General features: G+C 40.5%; 1 protein-coding gene and 1 long non-coding RNA gene across 2 annotated transcripts in view; one reads left to right on the top strand and one right to left on the bottom strand.

Annotated features, from left to right (window-relative positions):
* Positions 1 to 23,996, top strand: part of JAZF1 (JAZF zinc finger 1) — a 370,268-nt gene that overhangs the window by 341,118 nt on the left and 5,154 nt on the right. The window contains exon 4 of the mRNA XM_037836962.1: positions 671 to 840. Within this exon, the coding sequence (XP_037692890.1) occupies positions 671 to 840 (170 nt within the window). The remainder of the gene's footprint in view (positions 1 to 670; positions 841 to 23,996) is intronic.
* Positions 149 to 23,075, bottom strand: LOC119534527. Its single transcript, XR_005217045.1, has 3 exons — positions 22,338 to 23,075; positions 1,356 to 1,557; positions 149 to 817 (listed from the first exon to the last, which is right to left on the bottom strand). It is a non-coding gene; the product is annotated as an uncharacterized LOC119534527 (long non-coding RNA).

Genomic DNA, 23,996 nt, shown 5'->3' with positions numbered 1-23,996 from the left:
TGGTTTCGTCTTGGATAAGCCAGACCTGCGCCCTGTTGCTGACAGAGGATTACTCTGAGCTCCTAGCATTTCTGCCGCCCCCCCCCCCATTTCTCCTTTGGGTTACCCCCTTTAGTTCCAAATTTTCCTCATAATCTTCCCAGCTAAATATGTAAAGAAAAAGATCTGAAATCACTCCCACTGAAATACCTAAGAACAGTGTAAAATGCAGCCCTGTCCTGGAGATTTTCCAATTACTAGGCCAATAAAGTATAAAATTAAGTGGACAGACTTCGATCCATTGGAATGTCAGGCACTAGCTTACATGAGTGTGTGTATGTGTGTGTGTCTTTTGTTGTCATTAATTATTTTGTTTTTAGCCTCAGAGTCTTCCCGGCACCTTTATAATCACAGACCAGCCTGCCATAGAACTGAGTTCGAGTTCTGGCTCAGCCATTGCCTAGCCATGAATTGTTGGGAAGTCGTTACCCTGGCCTCTCAAGAGGGAATGCAGATCCCTCCCTGACTGGGCTGTCCTAGAGAATAAGTGTGCTTGCAGGCCTTTTATGCCGGGAATGCCTGCTCCAGGGGCAGGAGGAGCTGCATGTACTCCCGCCTAGTGGTGGCCGGAGCAAACCTGCGGGGTGGTGACTTCTCCTAATAGCCATTGGCTTCTCCTCTGCTCCCACAGGCAGTGAGTACGACGAGGAGGAGGTGGACTATGAGGAGTCGGACAGCGATGAGTCCTGGACCACCGAGAGCGCCATCAGCTCCGAAGCCATCCTCAGCTCCATGTGCATGAATGGGGGGGAGGAGAAGCCTTTTGCCTGCCCGGTTCCTGGATGTAAAAAGAGATACAAGGTAAAAGAGATACTGCCTCGCTTGGCGTAAGTGCACAGAAAGCAGGCCCATCCTACACTAGACAGCCCCTCCTTCATGCTAAAGAGAGTGGATGTGCCTCTCTGCGAGTGGATCCAGGGTGGGACACCACCCTCGCCTGTGGGGTGCCTGTGGGTGAATACTGGCCCATGGTTCCTGGTGTCGGGTGGGTTTTTCCCTCTTTCCTAACCTGGGGGAGCTCTAAGTCAAAGAGATCTTCAGCAGGAAGACCATGCCTCTGAATATTCTCCAAATACATGTCATATCAGGGGGCCTGTCAGAATATCAAGTGTGTCGCCTGTGTATTTGCCAAACACCTTCCCCACTGATGGTTCTACAGGTGGCTCGCAGAAGACCACTTTGAAGTCTTCAAAGCCCACAGATGGAGGCGACTCCCAGAGCCCTTTTTAGCTTCCAGCTGAGGAGCTCTTGCTCCCTTCCCCGCCCCAGCATGAAAGGGGGCTCTGGAGGAAAAGGGGCTTTGATATTTTTCTCACCTAAATGTCTGCTGTCGAGCTTCAAGCTCTGGCCTCCTCTCTGTAGACATTGCAGGCTGGGTGTCTATGAGAGCCTGACTCTGGGTGTCACAGGCAAAGCAGTGAGAAACCTTCACAACATTCAGGTGTGGGTCCAGGAGGGTGTTTTGGAAACAAATTTGTAAACCTTTCCATGAGGTGTGAGTGGCTCTTTAAAATCCAACTGTGAGATAGAAAAACAGAAATGTAAAAATCAGAAATATACCTGGTGCATTTGATGATATGCTAATTTACCCACAGCTCAGCAGATTGACTATAAAAAAAAAAAAAGGCTTGAAAAATGCATGATAGGGTAAGCACTTCTTATATTGCTCTGTATTCAGTGTGTCTCTGAACATGGGGAAAAAAAATCAATTTCAGTACTTTTATGCCTGCTACTCATATTAAAAGCATGAAGCACTAATGTATCACAAAGGTAAGTGGTCCTCTGATACTGTTAAAATTTTATCATGGAAAGTCCAGATGCTCATGGTTTAAACTGAAATGTAACCCCAGCATGGAGATGTAAGAACCCTAACAGGGCATCCTGAGGGGCTGCTGAGTCGCTGTTGGGGCACGTCTCAGGCATAGGGACGTTCTGTGCATGTCACAAGGCACAGAAGCAGGTCTGTAGAGAACAGCAACTAAATAGTTTGCTCAGGACACAAAAAGCCAAGGGATTGTGAGACAAGCCCATTTCTCCAGAGAGCATTTCTGCATTACAGAAAGAGATTCTTCCTTTTTGTATTTTGAAGTAGTCAGGGCTAGACCGAGAATGCTGTGGGTCCTGCCTGCTCTCTGGATACGGCCTTCTCTCCGGGGCCTCGACTCGGGAAGGGATACCGGGCCCCTCAGCTGTGTTAGGAGAAGGGACAGAGTCATGGCCTGCACTGAGGCTAACCCCACATCCACCCTCAAAAAAGTAGTATGAGCAACCAGATAGTTGATGTAAGTGCTCACCCTTTATTCTGGTCAGAGGGTGAGGCATTCCCCCTTCTCCCCAATCTCTGCCTTCCCTGCTTCCTCCTTTTTTTTTTTTATCATCCTTTTCCCTCCTTAGTCATTTATGTTTTCTCGTCATAATTCTTTAGTTCTTTTGCTCTTATTTTTCTTGGGTTTCCAGGAATTTCCTCCCTCAGTTTTCTAAGTCAGTGTTGATGGCTTTTTTGAGTGTTTCTCTCCACCATGGCCTGGGGAGACTGCTGCTTCGTTCTATGAACTGACAGACGCATGGGTGGCAGTTAGCGGGCCTGATTTCCGTGAGAGAAATGTGTGTTTCCTTTTCGGGGCCAGAATGTTAAGTAATGATACATGAGACAAAAACAAACAGGTAACTTCTTCTCCTAACCAAGCACTTGAGTGTGGTCTGATTCCGTAAAGCATTAGTTTGGCTCATTTGGCCCAGAAGTCACTGGTGGCCACAGGGAGTGGTGTGCCTGACTAATTTTTAATCATTGTGTCCTATTTACCGCAGCACGATTTTTGCTTGGGTGTTGGCGAGAGGAGGGTAGAATGAGCTGGGTGCTGTGGAGTCAGGCAGAATCCACAAGTCCACCATCTTGTTCACTCCAAGGGATAACTTGAGAACTTTTTTATTTTATGACTACTGTTGGGCAGGGCCTGTGACCAGGCCATCTCAGGATCATCTCTTCTCACCATCTCATTAGCATTTCAGAGCTGAAATAAGATGAGGAATCAAACTTCCCAGATTTCTTGTTTTTTTTTAAAGCATTTTTTGTTATTGTGAACTTTAACATATATACATAACACTCTTAACTTTCACAGTATGATTTAAAATTTCAAGGAATGTCATGGGTCACTGTTCCACCAATTCAGCTATTTCCATTATTTTAAAATATACATATATACAGAAAGTTGTTAACTTTTGATGGACAGTTGAACAAGCAGTCATATAGGCAATTTCAAAAATTGTTATGGGTTACAGTTCCACCGTTTCAGTTCTTTCCTTATATGCAGCATAGGGTATAACAGAAAGGTAAAGACTCTCAAAGCACAATTCAACGAGGAGCTGTAGAGCAAATTTCAAAGAATGTTATAGGTTACAGTTCTACCATGTCATTTACCTCCTTCCAGCTATTCTAACACCCCAGTATCTAAATATATATATATATTATTATATAAAGTTTCAGTATTCACAGACCTTTGTTAAATCTTATCTTGTTTGTTGCTACTCCTTCCTCTCAATCTCTTTCTCCATCTTCAGGGGTCTCTAGGCGGTGAGCACCCTAACTTGTTCATACTGAAAGGGGGTGTCGACAGTATGGGGAAGGGGGCTGCATCTGATTGTTGTTCTTAAAGAGACTGTTGCCTCTGGGTTTTAGGACTTGTCTGGCATAGGAACACTCTGATGGATTTAAGTTTCTGGGAGATAAAACTTAGTGAATCTTTTATAGAATCTCAGGTAGGGACCTACCTAGGTATTTGGGGACTACTTTTGGTAAGGGCTTGGCATACTGTGGCCATTTGGGATGTCTAGCTGGAGCTTGCGTAAGAGAAACCTTCCAGGATAGCCTCTCAACTCTATTTGGGATCTCTCAGCCACTGTGACCTCAGCTTGTCACTGTAACCTCAGCTTGTTACCTTTCTTTTCCCCCCTTTTTGGTTAAGTAGGCATTTTTAATCCCTTGCTGTCAGGGCCAGGCTCATTCCTGGGAGTTATGTCCCACATCACTGGGAGATCAATTCCCCTGGGAGTCATGTCCCAGGTTTGGGTGGGGGGGACAGGTTGTTAATGAATTTATTTGCTGAGTTGGGCTTAGAGAGAAAGGCCACATCAGAGCAACAACAGAGGTTCTCTGGCCGTGCCTCTTAGGCATAATTATAGGAAGGCTTAGCCTCCCATTTACAGCCCTAAGGTTCACAAGAGGAAGCCTCAAGATTGAGGGCTTGGTTTATTAAGTAGTGGGTTCCTAACTTCACTAAATATATTTTCTATCCCAAGGTAAATGGTCAGATTTTTACATTATCTTCACTTAGTTGTAGAATCATCACTCTCAACTTTAAACAATTACAATAACATAAAACATCCCAGAGCTCTTATCAGCTGCTGATTATTCATCCCTAGTATTAGTGTAATGCTGGTAAGATATTCCTATTAAACATAGTCATTAATATGTAATGCCTAGTTTTTCCATATATCACTCTATGGTGAACTCTCTGCACCAGTGTCATACCTTTTAAGTATATCATGCTAACACTTATTTATGTTTGTAGTACTACTCTGTGGGTTACATGCCTTTAAACAACCATCTACGAACATGTTGGCCTTCAATGTGTCACTGATACTATAATCCCATTAACAAACCATAGTCACACCCGACCATTCCCATACCATTAAGTTCACCCTTATCATCATATTTGTACATAATAGATTATCATTCCCCCTTCACTAGCTTCTGTCTATCTTTAGGTCCCCTATATTCTAATTATAAGACACTTATTTACATTTTTCCCAGAGTTCACATTAGTGATAACATACAATCTCTCTCTCTTTGTGTCTGGCTTATCTCACTCAGCATTACGTCTTCAAGGTTCATACATGTTGTCATGTTTCAAGACCTCATTCCTTCTTAACTGCTGTATAGTATTCCATCGTTTGTATATACCATATTTTGTTTCTTCACTCATCTGTTGAAGGATATTTGGATTGTTTCAATCTCTTGGCAATTGTGAACAATGCCATTATGAACATCGAGGTGCAAATGTATGTTCATGTCACTGCATTCAGATCTTCTGGGTATATATATACCAAGAAGTGAAATTGCTGTACCATAGGGTAACTCAATACCTAGTTTTCTGGGGAATCGCCAAACTGTCTTGCAAAGTGGCTCTACCATTATATAGTCCCACCAGCAATGAATAACAGTTCCATTTTTTCCATGTCCACTCCAGCATTTGTAGTTTCCTGTTTGTTTAATGGCAGCCATTCTAATTGGTGTGAGATGATCTCTCATTGTGGTCTTGATTTGCATCTCCTTAATAGGTAATGAGGATGAACATTTTTTCATGTGTTTTTTAGCCATTTGTATTTCCTCTTCAGAAAAATGTCCTTTCATGTCTTTTGTCCATTTCATAATTGGGCTGTTTGTACTACTGTCATTGAGTTGTAGGATTTCTTTATATATGCAAGGTATCAGTCTTTTGTCAGATACATGGTTTCCAAATATTTTCTCCCATTGCATTGGCTGCCTCTTCACCTTTTTGACAAATTCCTTTGTGGTACAGAAGCTTTTGATTTTTAAGCGTTCCCATTTCTCTTTTTTTTCTTTTATAGCCTGTGCTTTGGGTTTAAGGTCTGTCTAAGAAGCTACCTCCTAATATTAGGTCCTGAAGATGTTTCCCTACAGTATCTTCTAGGAGTTTACGGTACTGTCTCTTATATTGAGGTCTTTGATCCACTTTGAGTTACTTTTTGTATCAAGTGTGAGGTAGGGGTCCTCCTTGGATATCCTAGCTCCATTTGTTGAAGAGACTATTCTGCCCCAGTTCAGTGGATTTGGGTGCCTTTACCAAAAATCAGTTAACTGTAGATCTGGGGATCTATTTCCAAATTATCAATTCAATTCCATTGATCAGTATGTCTTTGTGTCAGTACCATGCTGTTTTGACTACTGTGGCTTTATAGTGGGTTTCAAAGTCAGGAAGTGTAAGTCCTCCCACTGCATTTTCCTTTTTTTATAATGGTTTTAGCAATTCAAGGCCCCTTTCCCTTCCAAATAAATTTGATATCTAGCTTTTGCAAGTCTGAAAAGTAAGTTGTTGGAATTTTGGTTGGAATTGCATTGAATCTGTAGATCAATTTGGGTAGAATTGACTTCTTAATGATGGGTAGCCTTCCTATCCATGGACATGGAATATCCTTCCATCTGTTTGGGTTCCCATTTATTTTTTAATAAAGTTATGTAATTTTCTGTGTAGAGGTCTTTTACATCTGTGTTTAAGTTTATTCCTAGATACTTGCTTTTTTAGTTGCTATTGTGAATGGAATCTTTTTCTTGAGTGCCTCTTCAGTTTAGGTCATTTCTAGTGTATAGGAACATTACTGACTTATGTGCATTGATCTTATATCCTGCCACTTTGCTGAATTTGTTTATTAGCTCAAGTAGCTGTGTCATCGATTTCTCAGGGTTTTTCAAATATCAGATATCATCTGCAAATTTGCATGCCTCTTATTTCTTTGTCTTGCCAGATTGCTCTAGCTAGAATTTCTGGCTCAATGTTGAATAGTGGTGACAGTGGGCATCCTTGTCTTGTTCCTGATCTTAAAGGAAAGGCTTTCCATCTCTCACCACTGAATACTATGCTGGCTGTGGGTTTTTCGTATATGCGCTTTATCATATTGAGGAAGTTTCCTTCGATTTCTACCTTTTGAAGTATATGTATCAAACAAGAATGCTGAATTTTGTCAAATGATTTTTTAGCATCTATTGAGATGATCATTTGATTTTTCCTTTTTGATTTGTTAATGTGTTGTATTACATTGATTGATTTTCTTATGTTGAACCATCCTTGCATGCCTGGGATGAACCCCTCTTGGTCATGGTGTATGATTTTTTAATATGGCTTTGGATTCAGTTTTCAAGTATTTTGTTGAGAATTTTTGCATCTGCATTCATTAGGAAGAATGGCCTGTAGTTTTCCATTCTTGCAGCATCTTTATCTGGTTCTGGTATTACAGTGAAGTTCGCTTCATAAAATGAGTTAGGTAGTGTTCCATTTTCTTCAATTTTTTGAGCGTTTAAGTAGGATTGGTGTCAGTTCTTTTGGAAAGTTTAGTAGAATTCCCCTGTGAAGCCATCTGGCCCTGAGCTTTTATTTCTAAGAAGTTTTTTTTTTTTTTATGACTGATTCAGTCTCTTTACTTGTGATTGGTTTGTTGAGGTCTGTTTCTTCTCGTGTCAGTTTAGGTTGTTCATGTTTTTCCAGGAAATTATCCATTTCCTCTAAATGTTCTAGTTTGTTGGTGTATGGTTGTTCATAGTATCCTCTTATGACTTTTTTAATTTCTTCAGGATCCGCAGTAGTGTCTCCTCTCTCATTTATTATTTTGTTTATTTGGATCTTCTCTCTTTTTTATTTTGTCAGTCTAGCTAAGGGTTTGTCAATCTTGTTTATCTTCTCAAAGAACCAACTTTTGGTTTTATTTATGCTCTCTATTGTTTTTTTGTTCTCCATAACATTTATTTCTGCTTAATCCTTGTTATTTCTTTTCTTCTACTTGCTTTAGGACTAGTTGACTGATCATTCTCTAGTTTCTTCAGTTGCTCCATTAGTTCTTTGATTTTAGCTCTTTTTTCCTTTTTAATATACGCATTTAGCTACAAATTTCCCTGCCAGCACCGCATTCGCTGTATCCTGTAAGTTTTGGTATGTTGTGTTCTCATTTTCATTTATCTCTAGATATTTAGCAATTTCTTCTTTGACCCACTGATTGTTTAGGAGTATGTTGTTTAACCTCCAGATATTTGTGAATATTCTAGATCTTTGATGGTTATTGACTTCTAGTTGCATTCCATTGTCATCTGAGAATGTGCTTTGAATAATTTCAGTGTTCTAAAATTTATTGAGGCTTGTTTTATGCCCCAACATATGCTCTATCCTGGAGAAGGTTTCATGAGCACTAGAGAAGAGTGTATATCCTGGTAATTTGGGAGGTAATGCTCTATATATGTCTGTTAAGTCTAATTTGTTTATCACATTGTTTAGGTTCTCAGTTTCCCTATTGGCCCACTGTCTGGTTGTTCTAGCTATAGGAGAGAGTAGTGTATTAAAGTCTCCCATGATTATTTTGGAAACATCTGTTGCTTCCTTCAGTTTTGCCAGTGTTTGTTTCATGTACTTTGGAGCACCCTGATTGGGTGCATGAACATTTATGACTGTTATTTCTTCTTAGTGAATTGTCCCTTTTATTAGCATATAGTGTCTGTTCTTGTTTGTTAATGCTGCCGGGATTCAAAACACCAGAAATGGATCGGCTTTTATAAAGGGGATTTATTTGGTTACACAGTTACAGTCTTAAGGCCATAAAGTGTCCACAGTAACACATCAGCAATCAGGTACCTTCACTGGAGGATGGCCAGTGGTGTCCGGAAAACCTCTGTTAGCTGGGAAGGCACGTGGCTGGTGTCTGCTCCAAAGTTCTGGTTTCAAAATGGCTTTCTCCAAGGACGTTCCTCTCTAGGCTGCAGTTCCTCAAAAATGTCACTCTCAGTTGCTCTTGGGGCATTTGTCCTCTCTTAGCTTCTCCAGAGCAAGAGTCTGCTTTCAACGGCATCTTCAAACTGTCTCTCATCTGCAGCTCCTCTTTTAGCTCCTGTGCATTCTTCAAAGTGTCCCTGTTGGCTGTAGCTCCTCTTCAAAATGTCACTCTCAGTTGCTCTTCAAAATGTCACTCACAGAATCTAAACTTGCATGTAATGGTGCCTAAGAGTCTCCCCCTGAGTACCTCTTTGTTGCTCAGATGTGGCCCTCTCTCTAACTGAGCCATCTCAGCAGGTGAACTCGCTGCCCTCCCCCCTACATGGGACCCGACTCCCAGGGGTGTAAATCTCCCTGGCAATGCAGACTATGAACTCCCGGGGATGAAGGTGGACCCAGCATTGTGGGACTGAGAGTATCTTCTTGACCAAAAAGGGGATGCAAAATGAGACGAAATAGTTTCAGTGGCTGAGAGATTTCAAATGGAGTCAAGAGGTCACTCTGGTGGACATTCTTACGCACTATCTAGATAACACCTGTTAGGTTTTAATGTATTGGAATAGCTAGAAGTAAATACCTGAAACTACCAAACTCCAGCCCAGTAGTCTGGACTCCTGAAGACAATTATATAATAATGTAGATTACAAGGGGTGACAGTGTGATTGTGAAGACCTTGTGGATCACACCCCCTTTATCTAGTGTATGGATGAGGAGAAAAATGGGGATAAAAACTAAAGGACAAATGGGGTGGGATGGGGGGATGATTTGGGTGTTCTTTTTTCACTTTTATTTTTTATTCTTGTTCTGGTTCTTTCTGATGTAAGGAAAATGTTCAGAGATAGATTGTGATGATGAACGCTTAACTATGTTATCATACTGTGGACAGTGGATTGTATACCATGGATGATTGTATGGTGTGTGAATGTATTTCAATAAAACTGAATTTAATAAAAAAAAAAATGTCACAGCTGCACTGAGTTCCTTCTGTTTGTCAGCTCATTTACATGGCTCCAGTGATTTAATTTAGACCCACCCTCAATGGGTGGGATAACACCTCCATGGAAATTATCCAATCAGAGTCATCACCCACATTTGGGTGGGGCACGTCTCCACAGAAACACTCAAAGAATTATAATCTAATCAACACTGATATGTCTGCCCACACAAGATTACATCAAAGATAATCGCGTTTTGGGGGACATAATACTTTAAAACTGGCACAGTCTCCTCCTTTGTCTCTTAGGACATTGTTGTATTTAAAGTCTGTTTTATCTGAAATTAGTATTTCTACTCCTGCTTTGACTATAGCTTGCATGGAATATTTTTTTCTATGCTTTCACTTTCAATTTCTTTGAGTCGCTGGGTCTAAGACGAGTCTCTTGTAAACAGTATATTGATGGTTCGTATTTTTAAATCCATTCTGCCAATCTATATCTTTGGGGAGTTTAATCCATTCACATTCAGTGTTATTACTGTGAAGGCAGTTCTTCAATCATCCATCTTATCCTTTTATTTTTCGTTGTCAGATCTAGTTTTTCCCCTCTATGTCCTTTGTTACCTTACTAATACTCTTCAGTGCTATGCCTTTCTCTCACCTATTTTTTTTTTTCTCAACTGGTAGAGGTCCCTTTGGTATTTCTTGTAGGGCAGGTCTCTTGTTAACAAATTCTCTCAGCACTTGTCTGCCTGTGAAAACTTTAAGCTCGCCCTCAGTTTTTTTAATAATTAAGTTTTGTTTTATTGATATATATTCACATACCATACAGTCCTCCATGGTGAACAATCAACTGTTCACAGTACCATCTTATAGTTATGCATTCATCACCCCAAACTATTTTTGAACATTTTCCTTAAGTATAAGAATAAAAAAATAAAAGTAAAAAAAAACCATCCAGATCATTCCTCCCATCTCACCCCATTTTCCTACTCATCCGTCCATACACTGGATAAAGGAAGTGTTATCCACAAGGCTTTCACAATCACACTGTCACCCCTTGTAAGCTACATTGTTATACAATTGTCTTCAAGAGTCAAGGCTACTCTTTTGGAGTTTGATAGTTTCAGGTATTTACTTCTAACTATTGTAATACATTAAAACCTAAAAGGTATTATCTATACAGTATGAAAGAATGTCCACTAAAATGACATCTCGACTCCATTTGGAATCTCTCAGCCACTGAAACTTTATTTTGTTTCATTTTGCATCCCCCTTTTGGTCAAGAAGATGTTTTAATTCCCACAATGCCGGGTCCAGATTCATCCCTGGGAGTCATATCCTGCGTTGCCAGGGAGATTTACACCCCTGGAAGTCAGGCCCCACGTAGGGGAGAGGGCAGTGAGATCACCTGCCGAGGTGGCTTAGCTAGAGAGAGAGAGGGCCACATCTGAGCAACAAAGAAGCACTCAGGGGGAGACCCTTAGGCACAATTATAAGTAGGGTTAGCCTCTTCTTGCAGCAACAAGTTTCATAGGGGCAAGCCCCAAGACAGAGGGCTCAGCACATCAAGCCATCAGTCCCCAATGTTTGTAAGAACATCAGCAACAATCCAGGTGAGGAAGTCCAACACGTCTGCATTCTCCCCCAGCTCTTCAGGGGCGGCCCCAAATATATATTTTTATTCTCCACCCAAATTACCTTAGGATGTGTTGCTATTTCATTCTAATCCATGCAGACCTACCACAGCTCACTTCCTATTCGAAGTTCCATGTAATTGTAGTGTTTGAACAAACTGACTGTAGAAGTTATATTGTATAGAAAATACAGATTCTGCACCAAATAACATTTCTTCCCTTGGTCTCACATGGAAGTTGAAGTTTTAAAACACAGTCAGTTTCAACCTTTATCCTTTGGCCCGATTTGCCCTAGTCCTAACCAGATCTGCTTCATTCATATCTCTAATTGAAGTCTGGGCTCTTTTTCAGCTTTTTTTTTTTAAACAGTTGCTGTATGCGCTAATACTGACATTCATATCTGCCCTGCTATAACTCTGAGTTTCACATGTCACACAGATACCCAATGTTCTAGAGGCCGATCAGGTCATACACAAAGGGATCAGCATCTCAGAGTTTGGAGATAGCATTACAATTCAGGAATAGATGTGACTGCTGTAAGAGCTTACAATCTAGGGACCGTTACAATGAGTATTCCCCTGATAAGCTGTGCTCTAAGATTCAATTCTGAATTTACACATTGTAGTTACTCCATGTCAGTGAGACATTGTGTTTATCTTTTCATTTCTAGTGTACTTCACTCAAAATGCTTTCTACAGGATCCATTGACCTCGTTGTGTGTCTCACAGCTTCACTACTCCTCACAGTTGCTCAATATTCCATTGTATGCATACACCACAGTTCACCATTCTGTTCCTCAGTTGATGTATCCTTAGGCCACCCCATCAGCCTTGCACCTCCATCTGCCATTGCAAATCATGAATACTGCCTCCATAAACACCAGTGTGCAAATGTCCCTTCATGTGTCTGCTCTCAGATCTTCCAAGTACATAACCCATAGTGAAGTTGCAGGACCGTATGGCCCCCACATACTTAGCTTCTTGTGCAACCACCACACTGACTTCCAGAAATGCTATGCTATTCTACCTCATCAACAGTAGATAGGTACATTCCTCTCTGTGTTTTCTCCAGCACTTTTATCCCTATTCATATTTTTCCTAAAATTTTATAGATATATTCACATACCATACAATTATCCACAGTGTACAATCAGTTCATGGTATTATCATATAGTTGTGCATTTATCACCACAGTCAGCAATCAAACATATTGATTACTATGGAAAAAAAGTGGTTTTTTAGCAAATAATAAAAAAAGATAATAAAAGGAAAAATAAAATATCATGCAATACAATAGTAAGGTCAGACAATAGCACCACTACCATGAATCCCATATCCCTCCCTTATATCGCCCTCTCATACACATTTACTTTTGTTATATTGCCTTTGTTATATTTAATGGAAGCATATTACAATGTTACTGATAACCATAGACTCCAGTTTGCTGCGATTATATTTTTTCCCTATTACAATCCCTTTTTCAACATTCTGCATAGTTGACATTCATTTGCTCTCCCACATGAAAAAATATTTTTATACTTGTACATTTAGTCACAGTCATTGACCAATCCAGTTTTTGCTAAGTTATACAGTCCCATCTGTCTTGACCTCTGGTGTCATACATGCCGCTATCCCACCTCTTTCAGCTTTACTCACAGATGTCTTTGTTCGGTGCACTTACAATATTCTGCTACCACCACACAGTATTTTTCTGTCTATTTCTGGACTTATACATTCAATCCTGCTAAACATTATGTAGTCCTTCAACATCAAATGCCTGATCTCTACCCTTTTTCTGTTTCCTGATAGACCGTGTTATCAGCTTTTAACTCTCAATGTTTGCTCATTAATGTTAGTTCATATTAGTGAGACCATACAGTATTTGTCCTTTTGTTTCTAGCTAACTTCACTCAACAAGATGTCCTCAGGGATCATCCACGTTATTATATGTTCCGTGTCTTTGTTCTGTCTTACAGCTGCCTAATATTCCATCATGTTTATATACCACAGTTTGTTTATCCACTCTTCCTCTGATGGACATTTGGTTTGTTTCCATCTCTTGGCAATCATGAATAATGCCACTATAAACATTGATTTACAAATGTCCGTTTGTGTCTTAACTTTCAATTCCTCTGAGTATATACCTAGCAGTGGAAAAGCTGGGTCATATGGCAGATCTATACTTAGCTTCCTGAGGAACCTCCATTCTGTCTTCCAGAGTGGTTGCACCATTCTACAATCCCACCAACAGTTAGTAAGTGTGCCTCTTTCTCCACCTCCTCTCTAACACTTGTAATTTTCTGTTTTTTGGATAATGGCCATTCTGTAGGTGTGAGATGATGTCTCATTGTAGTTTTCATTTGCTTTTCCCTGATAGCCAGTGAAGTTGAGCATTGTTCATGTTTTTGAGCCATTTGTATTTCCTTTTCAGAAAAGTGTCTGTTCATGTCTTTTGCCCATTTTTAATTTGGGTTTGTCTTTCTGTTGTTGAGTTGTAGGATCCGTTTATGTATTCAGGATATTAAACTCTTATCTGATATGTGGTTTTCAAATATTGTCTCCCATTGCATAGGCTGCCTTTTTACTTTTCTGACAAAGTCCTTTGATGTACAAAAGTGTTTAATTTTGAGGAGATCCCATTTGTCTATTTGTTCTTTGATTGCTCGCACTTTGGGTATGAAATCTAGGGAACTACCTCCTATCACAAGATCTTTAAGATATTGCCCTACATTTTCTTCTAAAAGTCTTATGGTTTTAGAGCTAATGTTTAGGTCTTTAATCCATTTCAAGTTAATTTTTGTAGAAGTTGTGAGATAGGAGTCCTGTTTCATTCTTTTGGAAATGGATATCCAGTTCTCCAAACACCATTTATTGAGGAGACTGCTCCGTCCCAGTTGTGTTTGCTTCACTGCCTTATCAAAGAACAATTGTCTGTAGATGAGAGGGTCTATTTCTGAACACTCAGTTCGATTCCATTGGTTGGTATATCTATCCTTATGCCAGTACCATGCTGTTTTGACCACCATAGCTTTGTAATATGTTTCAAAGTCAGGTAGTGTGAAACCTCCCATGTTGTTCCTGTTTTTCTCAAGATAATTTTGGCTATTTGGGGCACCTTGCCCTTCCAAATAAATTTAGTTATTGGTTTTTCTATTTCTGCAAGGTAAGTTGTTGAGATTTTAATTGGTGTTGCGTTGAATCTATAAATCAGTTTAGATAAAATCACCAACTATAGTTAGTCTTCCAGGAAAACAGTATATTCTTCCATTTTTTTAAGGTCCTGTTCGATTTCTTTTAGCAGTTTCATGACGTTTTCTCTGTATAGGTCTTTTGTGGCCTTGGTTTATTCCTAAATACTTGATTCTTTTGGTTGCTATTGTAAATGGAATATTTTTCTTTATTTCCTCCTTTGTTGCACATTACTTAGATTTAGGAACACTACAGATTTTTGCATGTTGACCTTGTAGCCTGCCACTTTGCTGTATTCATTGACTAGTTCTAGTAGATTTGCTATAGATTTTTCTGTATTCTCTACATATAGAATCATGTCATTGCAAACAGTGAGTTTTACTTCTTCCTCTCCAATCTGGGTGCCTTTTATTTCTTTTTCTTGCCTAATTGCTCTAACTAGAACTTCCAGCATCATTTTGAATGGTGTTGACAGTAGGCATCCCTGTCTCGTTCCTGATCTTAGAGGGAAAAGACTGAAAGCTTTCCCTATTGAGTATGACTGATGTTAGCTGTGGGCTTTTCATATATTGCCTTTATCATATTGAGAAAGTTCACTTCTATTCCTATCCTTTGAAGTGTTTTCATCAAGAAAGGATGTTGAATTTTGTCAAATGCCTTTTCTGCAATAAGCAAGATGATCATGTGGTTCTTCCACTGTGATTAATTTGTGTGGTGTATTACCTTAATTGATTTTCTTGTGTTGAACCAGCCTTGCATACGTGGAATAAATCCCACCTGGTCGTGGTGTATAACTCTTTTAGTATGCTGCTGGATTCGATTTGCGAGTATTTTGTTGAGGATTTTTACATCTATATTCATTAAAGCGATTGGTCTATAATTTTATTTTTTTGTAGTATCTTTGTCTGAAAATGGTATTCAGGTGATGCTGACTTCATATTAGCTTTCCCTCCTCTTCAATTTTTTGAAGAGTTTGAGCAGGATTGGTATTAATTCTTTCTTGAATACTTGATAGAATTCACATTGGAAGCCATCTGGTCTGGGCTTTTCTTTTTTGGGAGCTTTTGGATGACTGACTCAGTCTCTTTACTTGTGATTGGTTGGTTGAGGTCATCTATTTCTTCTCGAGTCAGTATTAGTTGTTTATGCTTTTCTAGGAAGTTGTCCATTTTGTCTAAGTTGTGTAGTTTATTAGTATACAGTTGCTCATAGTATCTTCTCATTATCTCCATTAGTTCTGCAGGGTCAGTTGTATTTATTTGCATCTACTCTTTATTTTTTTCCAGGGGTCCATCAATTTTATCAATTTTATTGATTTTCTCAAAGAACCAATTTCTGGTTTTGTTGATTCTATTATTTTCCTGTTCTCAGTTTCATTTACTTGTGCTCTAATTTTTGTTATTTCTTTCCTTCTGTTTGCTTTCAGATTAGTTTGCTGTTTTTTCTCTGTTCCTCCAGGTGGAGAGTTAATTCCTCAAATTTTGCTCTCTCATCTTTTAAATAGGCATTTAGGGCAATAACTTTCCTTCTCAGCACCGCCTTGGCTGAAATAAGTTTTGATATGCTGTGTCTTCATTGTCATTTGCCTCAAGGTATTTACTAATTTCTCTTGTACTTTCTCCCTTTTCCTACTGGTTTTCTAAGAAGCTGTTGTTTAGCCTCCATATATATGTGAATTTTATGACCTTCTGCCTATTATTTATTTCCAGCTTCATTCCATTATTGTCCAAGAAAGTGTTTTGTATAATATCAGTATTCTATAATTTGTTGAGATTTGCTTTGTGACCCAACATCTGGTCTATCCTACAGAATGTTCCATGAGCACTGGAGAAAAAAGTGTATCCTGCTGTTGTGGGGTGTAGTGCTCTATAAATATCTGTCAAGTCTAGTTCATTTATTGTAAATTAAACATCTCCGTTTCTTTACTGATCCTCAGTCAAATATTCTATCTATTTATGAGAGTGGTGTATTGAAGTCTCCAACTATTATTGTAGAGGTATCTACTTCTCCTTTCAGTGTTTGCCTCATGAATTGTGGGGCACTCTTGCTGGATGAACAAATATTTATGACTGTTATGGTTTCTTGATGAATTGACCCCTTTATTAATGTATAGTGTCCTTCTTTGTCTCTTTTGTTTTACTTTTGAAGTCCAGTTTGTCTGATAATATAGCTACTCCCGCTTTTTTTCTGGTTGTTGTTTGTGTGAAATATCTTTTTTCAGCCTATTTTTGTCCTTGTGTCTAAAGTTAGTTTCTTGTAGATAGCATATAGATGGTCCTGTTTTTTAATCCATCTGCCAGCCTATGTCTTTTTATTACAGTTTAATCCATTAACATTTAGTGTTATTACTGTAAGCGCATTACTTTCTTCTACCATTTTGTCTTTTGGATTTTATATGTCATATCTTAATTTATCCTCTCTCTCCTTTTTAATCTTCATTTCTACACTCTTCTCAAACCTCTCTCTCCTGTCTTTTCCTATCAGCCTGTAGCACTCCCTTTAGTATTTCTTCTAGTGCCAGTCTCTTATTCACACACTCTCTCAGTGTCTGTCTGAAAATATTTTAATCTCTCCCTCATTTTTGAAGGACAGTTTTGCCAGATACAGAATTCTTGGTTGGCAGTTTTCCTCTTTCAGTATCTTAAATATATCATATCACTGTCTTCTCACCCCATGGTTTCTGTGCAGAAATCTGTACATAGTCTTTTCAAGCTTCCCTGGTATGTGATGGATTGCTTTTGTTTTGCTGCTTTCAAAATTCTCTTTTACATTGGACAATCCAGTCAGTAAGTGTCTTGGAGTAAGTCTATTGGAATCTATTCTGTTGGGGTACACTGCACTTCTTGAATCTGTAATTTTCTGTCTTTCATAAGAATTGGGAAATTTTCAGGGAATATTGCTTCTATTATTTTTTCTGCTCCTTTTCCTCTCTCTTCTCCTTCTGGGATACCTGTAACACATATATTTGTGCACTTCATGTTGTCACTTAGCTCCCTAAGACTCTGCTCATATTTTTCCATTCTTTTCACTGTTTTTTTGTGTGTATGAATTCAAATGCCTTGTCTTCCATTTAACTAACCCTTTCTTCTGCCTGTTCAAATATACTGTTGTATCCCTCCATTGTCTTTTTCATCTCCTCCATTGTGGCCTTCATTCCCATAAGTTCTGCCATTTGTTTTTTTCAACTTTACAAATTCTTCTTTATGTCCTTCATCTCTTTTGCCATATCGTCCCTCAGTTCACTGATTTGATTTTTGAATTGATTTAGGAGATCTGTTTATTAATTATTTGTTTCAATTCCTGTTTCTCAGTTGAAGTGTTAGTTTGTTCCTTTGACTGGTCCATATTTCCATATTACCTAGTATGGCTCATTGTCTTAAGCTGTCTAGGCATCTGATTTTCTTGATTAGTTTATTCTAGATCTCATTTTCACTCTTTTACCTAGGGGACTCTTGTTGGTTGGCTTTGTTCTCCATCCTTTGGTATTCAGTTCAACTTACTCTAGACCGCTGGCTTAAGTTCTATTTAGTTGATCAGAATTTTTCACGTCTTGTTTTCCTGTTTCTTGCCCTGCCTCTATGTAAGCTTATTGTGAGAGGGTCTCCTCAGACATGGTCAACCCCAGTCAGGATTTCCCAGTCCAGAGAGATCCAGGTCTCAGGAACAGGGTATGGAGTTTCCCTGAGAATGAGACCCTTCTGTGCAGCCTCTAGACTCAGAGTTTTTCCTGTCCTCTCCAGCAGGTGGCACTAGCCAGGCCGCAGTTCCCTCACCAGTGTAAGGAGGTGCAGTGCCTTTAGTTCTGCTGCTGACTCTGACCCTGTCAGAGGCATGATTGAATGAAGCTGGATTCTGATTTCTAGCCCCTGGAGTCTGAGCTCCTTGAAGGAGGCTGCCAATTGAGCTACACCACGCCCCCCCCTCTTCTTGGGGGAAGCTATGCCCTTTAGGGAATTGTCTCCCACACTAGGCTCACTGCTTTGTCTGTCAGACCTATCTCAGCTCTCCATTGCCTGGGTTCAGAGGCCAGTGACAGATATCTGAAAAGAGCTACTTAGAATAGTTACTTAAAAAAGAACGAATGAACAAAGAAAAAAAAAAAGTCTCTTTTTAAAGCCTTTCCCCAGTTTCCCCAGCCTGGAAGTTTTGTGTCAGAATAGAGCATTTGAAGATGAGCTTTGGGCTATTATCTGGATAATTACTCTCCAACAGCTTATTTCCACCCTTGCCAGGGGGCTATTGAAGTGTGAAAAGACAATAAGTCAGAGAGCAAGAAATGAGGAGCAAAATGTAGGGGGGAAAAACCAGCCTTTTTGGAGCCAGAGAATGGGTGCCCGCTTTAATGTGCTCCCCCCTTCCCAGAATCCATCCCTTCTCTAGCACCCCCAGCTCCAAAATTTAATTAACTTGTTAACTAATTCTGCAGTTGAGGCTGGTTTCAGCCCCCTTCTTGCCCCTAGATTTTTTTTTTTTCTTTTCAGGAAGCTAGCAATGAGACAGTCCGGGGGGTCTGGCCTGGGAGGGGCACCAGACCCCTGGTCAGGGGAACCTACAAATTTTGCTGCAATCTCAGCTTTTCTACCTGTTTCAGACTTACGTACAATGTGTGACTGGTCACTGGAGACCCCAAACACACGGTTCCATACAGTTCCTGGCTAATTGCCAGCTGCCCTAGAGGAGACTAAATTCCACACCTCACCACTCTGCCATCTTGCCCCACCGCTCTCCCTCAATTTTGAAGGAGAGCTCTGTTGGATAAAGAGTTCTTGGCTGGCAATTTTTCTCTTTCCAAATTTTAAATGTCATACCACTGCCTTCTCACCTCCAGGGTGCCTGTTGCGTAGTCAGTACTTAGTCTTACGTTGTTTCCCTTGTATGTGGTGAATCACTTCTCTCTTGCTGCTTTCAGAACTTTCTCCTCTTCAGCATTTGACAGTCTGATCAAAATGTGTCCCAGAGTGGGTTTATTTGGATTTATCCTTTTTGGAGGTTGTTGGGCATTGATTTTCATATTTATCATTTAGAAGGGTTGGGAAGTTTTCCCCAAAAATGTCTTTGAATACTCTTCCTAGCCCTTTACTTTCTCTTCACCTTCTGTAACACACTAATGAGTCTTATATCTGTGTACTTCATGTTGTCAATCAATCATTTCCCTGAGATTCATTTCAAATTTTTTTATTTTTTTCACTTCTTTTGTGCTTTCGCATTCCATTGTTCTGTCAAGTTTGCTAATTCTTTACTCTGCCTCTTCAAATCTGCTGTTATGTGTCTCTAGAATATTTTTAATTTGATCAGTAGTATTTTTTATTTCCATAAGATTTTTTTTTTAATATACTCTTGCAGATTCTTCTGTATGCTCTTCTATGGTCTTCTTTGTGTCCTTCGTATCCTGAGACATGACATTGGTGTTTGTGTATATTTCTTTGATTAATTGCTCCAAGTTCTGTGTCTCCTCTGGCTTTTTAATTTGGATGTTTGGGTTGTCCATATCTTCTGATTCTTCATATGCTTTGTAATTTTCTGTTGTTTTTGGCCTCTTGGCATTTGCTTATCTGATAGGGTTTTTTTAGGGTATGCTGGATTATTTGACTATTATTTGACACAGAGCTACAGCTTGGTGAAGTGCACTCTCCCTGTCCTACCAGCAGATGGCGCTATTGAACCACCTCTTACACTCAAGCCAGTTCTCCATCAACTTTATCTATGCACTGAGTGGGGTCCAAACCATGTGGAAATCCAATCAGTGCACCAATTTTCCATGTGGACTGGGGACTGCCAGACCTGTGGGGGGGAGGGGATACCCTGTGTGATTTGGCAGGGAGTCAGCTCCAGGACACAGTGGTTCCAGCTGTTCCTGGGGCTGAGTGGAGTACTCTTGGGGTGCAGAGCTGCACGTCTCACCTTCCAGCTCAAATGCTCCACAGTCCCTGCCTGCCATGTGCCCGAGTCCCTGGGATGGGGGAAGGGCTCCTGGCACTTCTGTGCAGCACCCTTGCCTCGATGCTGTGCACACCATGGGTTTTTGTGGAGGAATAATGGATGCTGTCACAAGTCTGCCAAATCCCAAATCGCCTCAAGAGAGCGCTTGATTGTGGGGCTGTGAAGGGTTATCCCCACAGCCAGCTCTGAGATGGGACTTAGAAACCTGCTTGTTCCATGAACGTTTGGCCTGTCCCCAGCTCTGCATCCACAGGGCTGTGAAGGGTTATCTCCCCAGCCAACTGCTAAGATGGCTGCACAGGGCATGGAATGCTGCCCCTTTCCACACTTGTCTGCCTGCTCCAACTGCCAGTCCCTGGCACGAGGACTCTTGGCCTCAGGTCTGCAAAGGGTTAACACCCCAGCCAAGTGCTGAGGAGGGTACATGGGGCAAGGCTCTCCCTTCCACACTCATCAGCTGGCGCCAACCACCCATTCCCAGGCAGCCACTCACTCACTGGTCTTTAACAGTTTCTCGGCTTCTCCAGCTATGTACTCACTATATAGTGTAGAAGTCCCTGTCCAGCCAGTGGAACCCTGGAACTGCTGTTTTGGAGCACTTTGTCCTTTATCTTGTGTTTTTCACAGAGGAGAATTTTGCTCTGTCTCCTAATGTGCTGTCTTCCCAGAAGTCCCAGATTTCTTAAGTGAAGGGGAAGGGCCCAGCAGTCCAGCTAAATCTCTGCATTTCCCCATGTTCACTCCTGTTCCTAGGAGGCCCCCTTCCCTTCTTCTCTCCATCGTTACCTCTCATTTTAATCACACGCATTTCTCAAGGCACAGCTCAAATGCCACCTCCTTTGAGAAGCCTATATTGATTTTCCAGACAGAATCCCCACTTGTAGACTGAATTTCTTATCCTCTGCCCTTCCGAAGTGCTTTACTCACACTGCTGGCACAGCAAGTTCTGTCTCAAAGTGCCATCTTCCTTGTCACACTATGGATTCCTACAGCTTACAGTCCCCATCCCTGCCCCCTCCATCCCCACCCCCAGCACCCAGGAAAGATCAAGGTAGATGGTAAGCTGCTCTGAGGATAAAGGGATAAAGGAATACTGCGGGTAAGGAGGGAAATGTGTTCTCCCTGCTGACTGCCAGAACCCCAAAGCACTGGGATGGGTCATTCCTTTATTCCTCCCAGACATACTCCAAGCCTGGAAAGATTGATCCCACCTGCCTTTGTGCTTCTCACACTTTTCTTCTATTTTTAGGGGAAAGAGAGGACTCCCCTCAGCCCCTCCACCATATAATTGAGAATAAGTTTAAAAGAGCTGTTGAAGTGCTTTGTGGCTTTGTCCTCTTATAATAAGAGCAGTTAGGATTAAAGACATTTAGCTACTTCTCTTTTAAGAATGGAAACCATAACCAGCCCCTCAAAAATGTTTCTTGGAAAGAGTCCTCTGTTGTATGGAGAATGTTGTTCCATCAACATAAAGACTTGCCTCTGGTAGCTGGATAAATGGTTAAGCAGATTTGTGGCTTAGGGTCTTTCCAAGAAGGGCACCTCAGCCTGTGTCTCCTCCAGCTTAACGGGTCTGAATCTCCTTACCGTCAAGGCCCCGTTGGTACCCCTGTTGGGAATGTAACTGATGCAGCCTTTCTGGACAGCAATTTGGCAGTAAAAACTAGAGTTTTAAGAAATGTTCCTATTCCTTAGCACCATAATACTCCTAGAAAGTTATCCTATCCACACCATCAGGAATGCAAAGCTTGATGTACAAGGCTGTCACGATAGAGTCAGCACAAATTAGGAAAATACTAAATTTTCCTAAAATGGAGAATTCAGCCAGAAAAATCAAAAAATATTTAATGACATGAGGGAATGTTAACAAAGTAATGTAAAATGGACTAGACAGGTGCTAAATTTGTTTTGTATGTACATCAGTACAGTCAGTCCTCACTATTTGTGGATTCTGTATTTGCAGATTCACCTGCTTGCTAAAATTTATTTGTATTCCCATTCATGGTCATACACGGACATGTGCAGAGCAGTGAAATACTTTAGTCACCTGATGTGCATGTTCCCAGCCAAGGTGAAACAAGATGACACTCTGCCTTCTGTCAGATCTGTAGTCAAGTATCCTTTTCACACTATAATTAGTGCCACATTTCCACATTTTGTGCTTGTTGATTAAAAATACTTAAGCACAGTGCTAAAATGCTGTCTAGTGTTCCTGGGCGCAAGAAGGCTGTGATGTGCCTAAGGCAGAAAATACGTGTGTTAGGTAGATAAGGTTCGTTCAGGTATGAGTTACAGTGCTGTTGGCCCTGAGTTTAATGCTAACATATCAACAATATATATTAAATAAGGTGTCTTTAAATAGAAACACACATAAAACAAGGTTATGTATTGATTGGTCGATATACATGTTGTGATCAGAGGCTTGCAGGAACCTAATCCTATATTTCCCTAGGACCAGTGGTTCAGTATTTTCTAACTTAGTGCAGAGACCTTTTACAGAGCATAATGCAAATGGTGAAAATTGACTATATGTATATAATGTACATAGAAAAAAATACTGAAATACCTCAAACCTTACAAGTGTTGTATCTGTCCTTTCTTCCTTATACTCATCTATGTTTTCTAAATTTCTATAATTACCTACAATGAACACATTAATAATTGGGAGGTGAGGGGAAAGATGATTTTTTTTTTCTCAAAGATCCTGCCAGACTTGCCCAGGATGTTCCATGTACTGTTCCGCCATGAGGGATTGCATTTTTAACTCTAACGTTACCACTGTCACCATCCCAGCTTCTGTTTTGCACCCCCCCCCCATCAAATCCCCAAGTGACTTCACCCTCTCCTTAACGTGGAACATAAAGGCCTACAAGAAATTGAGTTACAGGTTCCATATCCCAAGGGCACATACCACACATTGTGTACATTCTGGCCTGAGTACTGACAACGGGTAAGGGAAGGATGGTCCAGCTGGGTGTCCAGGCCTTAGGTTTCATAATTTAATTTGGAGTAGAACTTTGACAGTAGCCTCTAACTTGTACTGTCCATTGATTGGCATAATTCTATAAAGAGAGGCTGGTAGTTACTGATGAAGAACCAGGTGTGGAAATGAGCTGATGATGCCAGTCTTCTTCCCCTGCCCATCACCCAGACCCTCATTTATACTTCCTGCCCTACGCCCTTCCTTAGCATACCAGCCTTGTGTCAGAAGACCATTGTAACTCATAAGACAGTCTTCTCCAGACTATCTCAATCCTTCTTCCCAACTGATAATATTTTTAAAAGACCACAAGCTAATTGTGCTGATGAACAAGCACCCAGCACTTTGGGAGGCTGTTTGGGATTCTGGGGGAAAATCCAGACCATGGAATAAGTCATCCCTGGGTCCCCATTCAAATTCCATCATTTACCAGCCACCTGATCTTGAGCGAGTCCCTCACACGCCCTGGGCTTAGTTTCCTCATCTAAAACATAAAGATTGAATAAGGCAGTAGACACCAAGTATCCAGCATTAGGATAAGCCCTTAATATTAGTGACCTTGCTTACCCTTTTGAAGCATAATTCTCTTTCCTCTTTTCAAAGATGAAAGCGTTGCAAAGATTTAAGCATTTCATTTTCAAGTTACCTGCCATTATTTATGTTTGTTGTTAATATTTTTGAATGACCAAACTCATTTCAGGATCTGTAGAATTAGAAATTTCAGTG

Source organism: Choloepus didactylus, chromosome 5 (assembly GCF_015220235.1).
Source record: "Choloepus didactylus isolate mChoDid1 chromosome 5, mChoDid1.pri, whole genome shotgun sequence".
NCBI lineage: Eukaryota > Metazoa > Chordata > Mammalia > Pilosa > Megalonychidae > Choloepus > Choloepus didactylus.
This window is presented reverse-complemented; position numbering and strand designations above follow the sequence as displayed.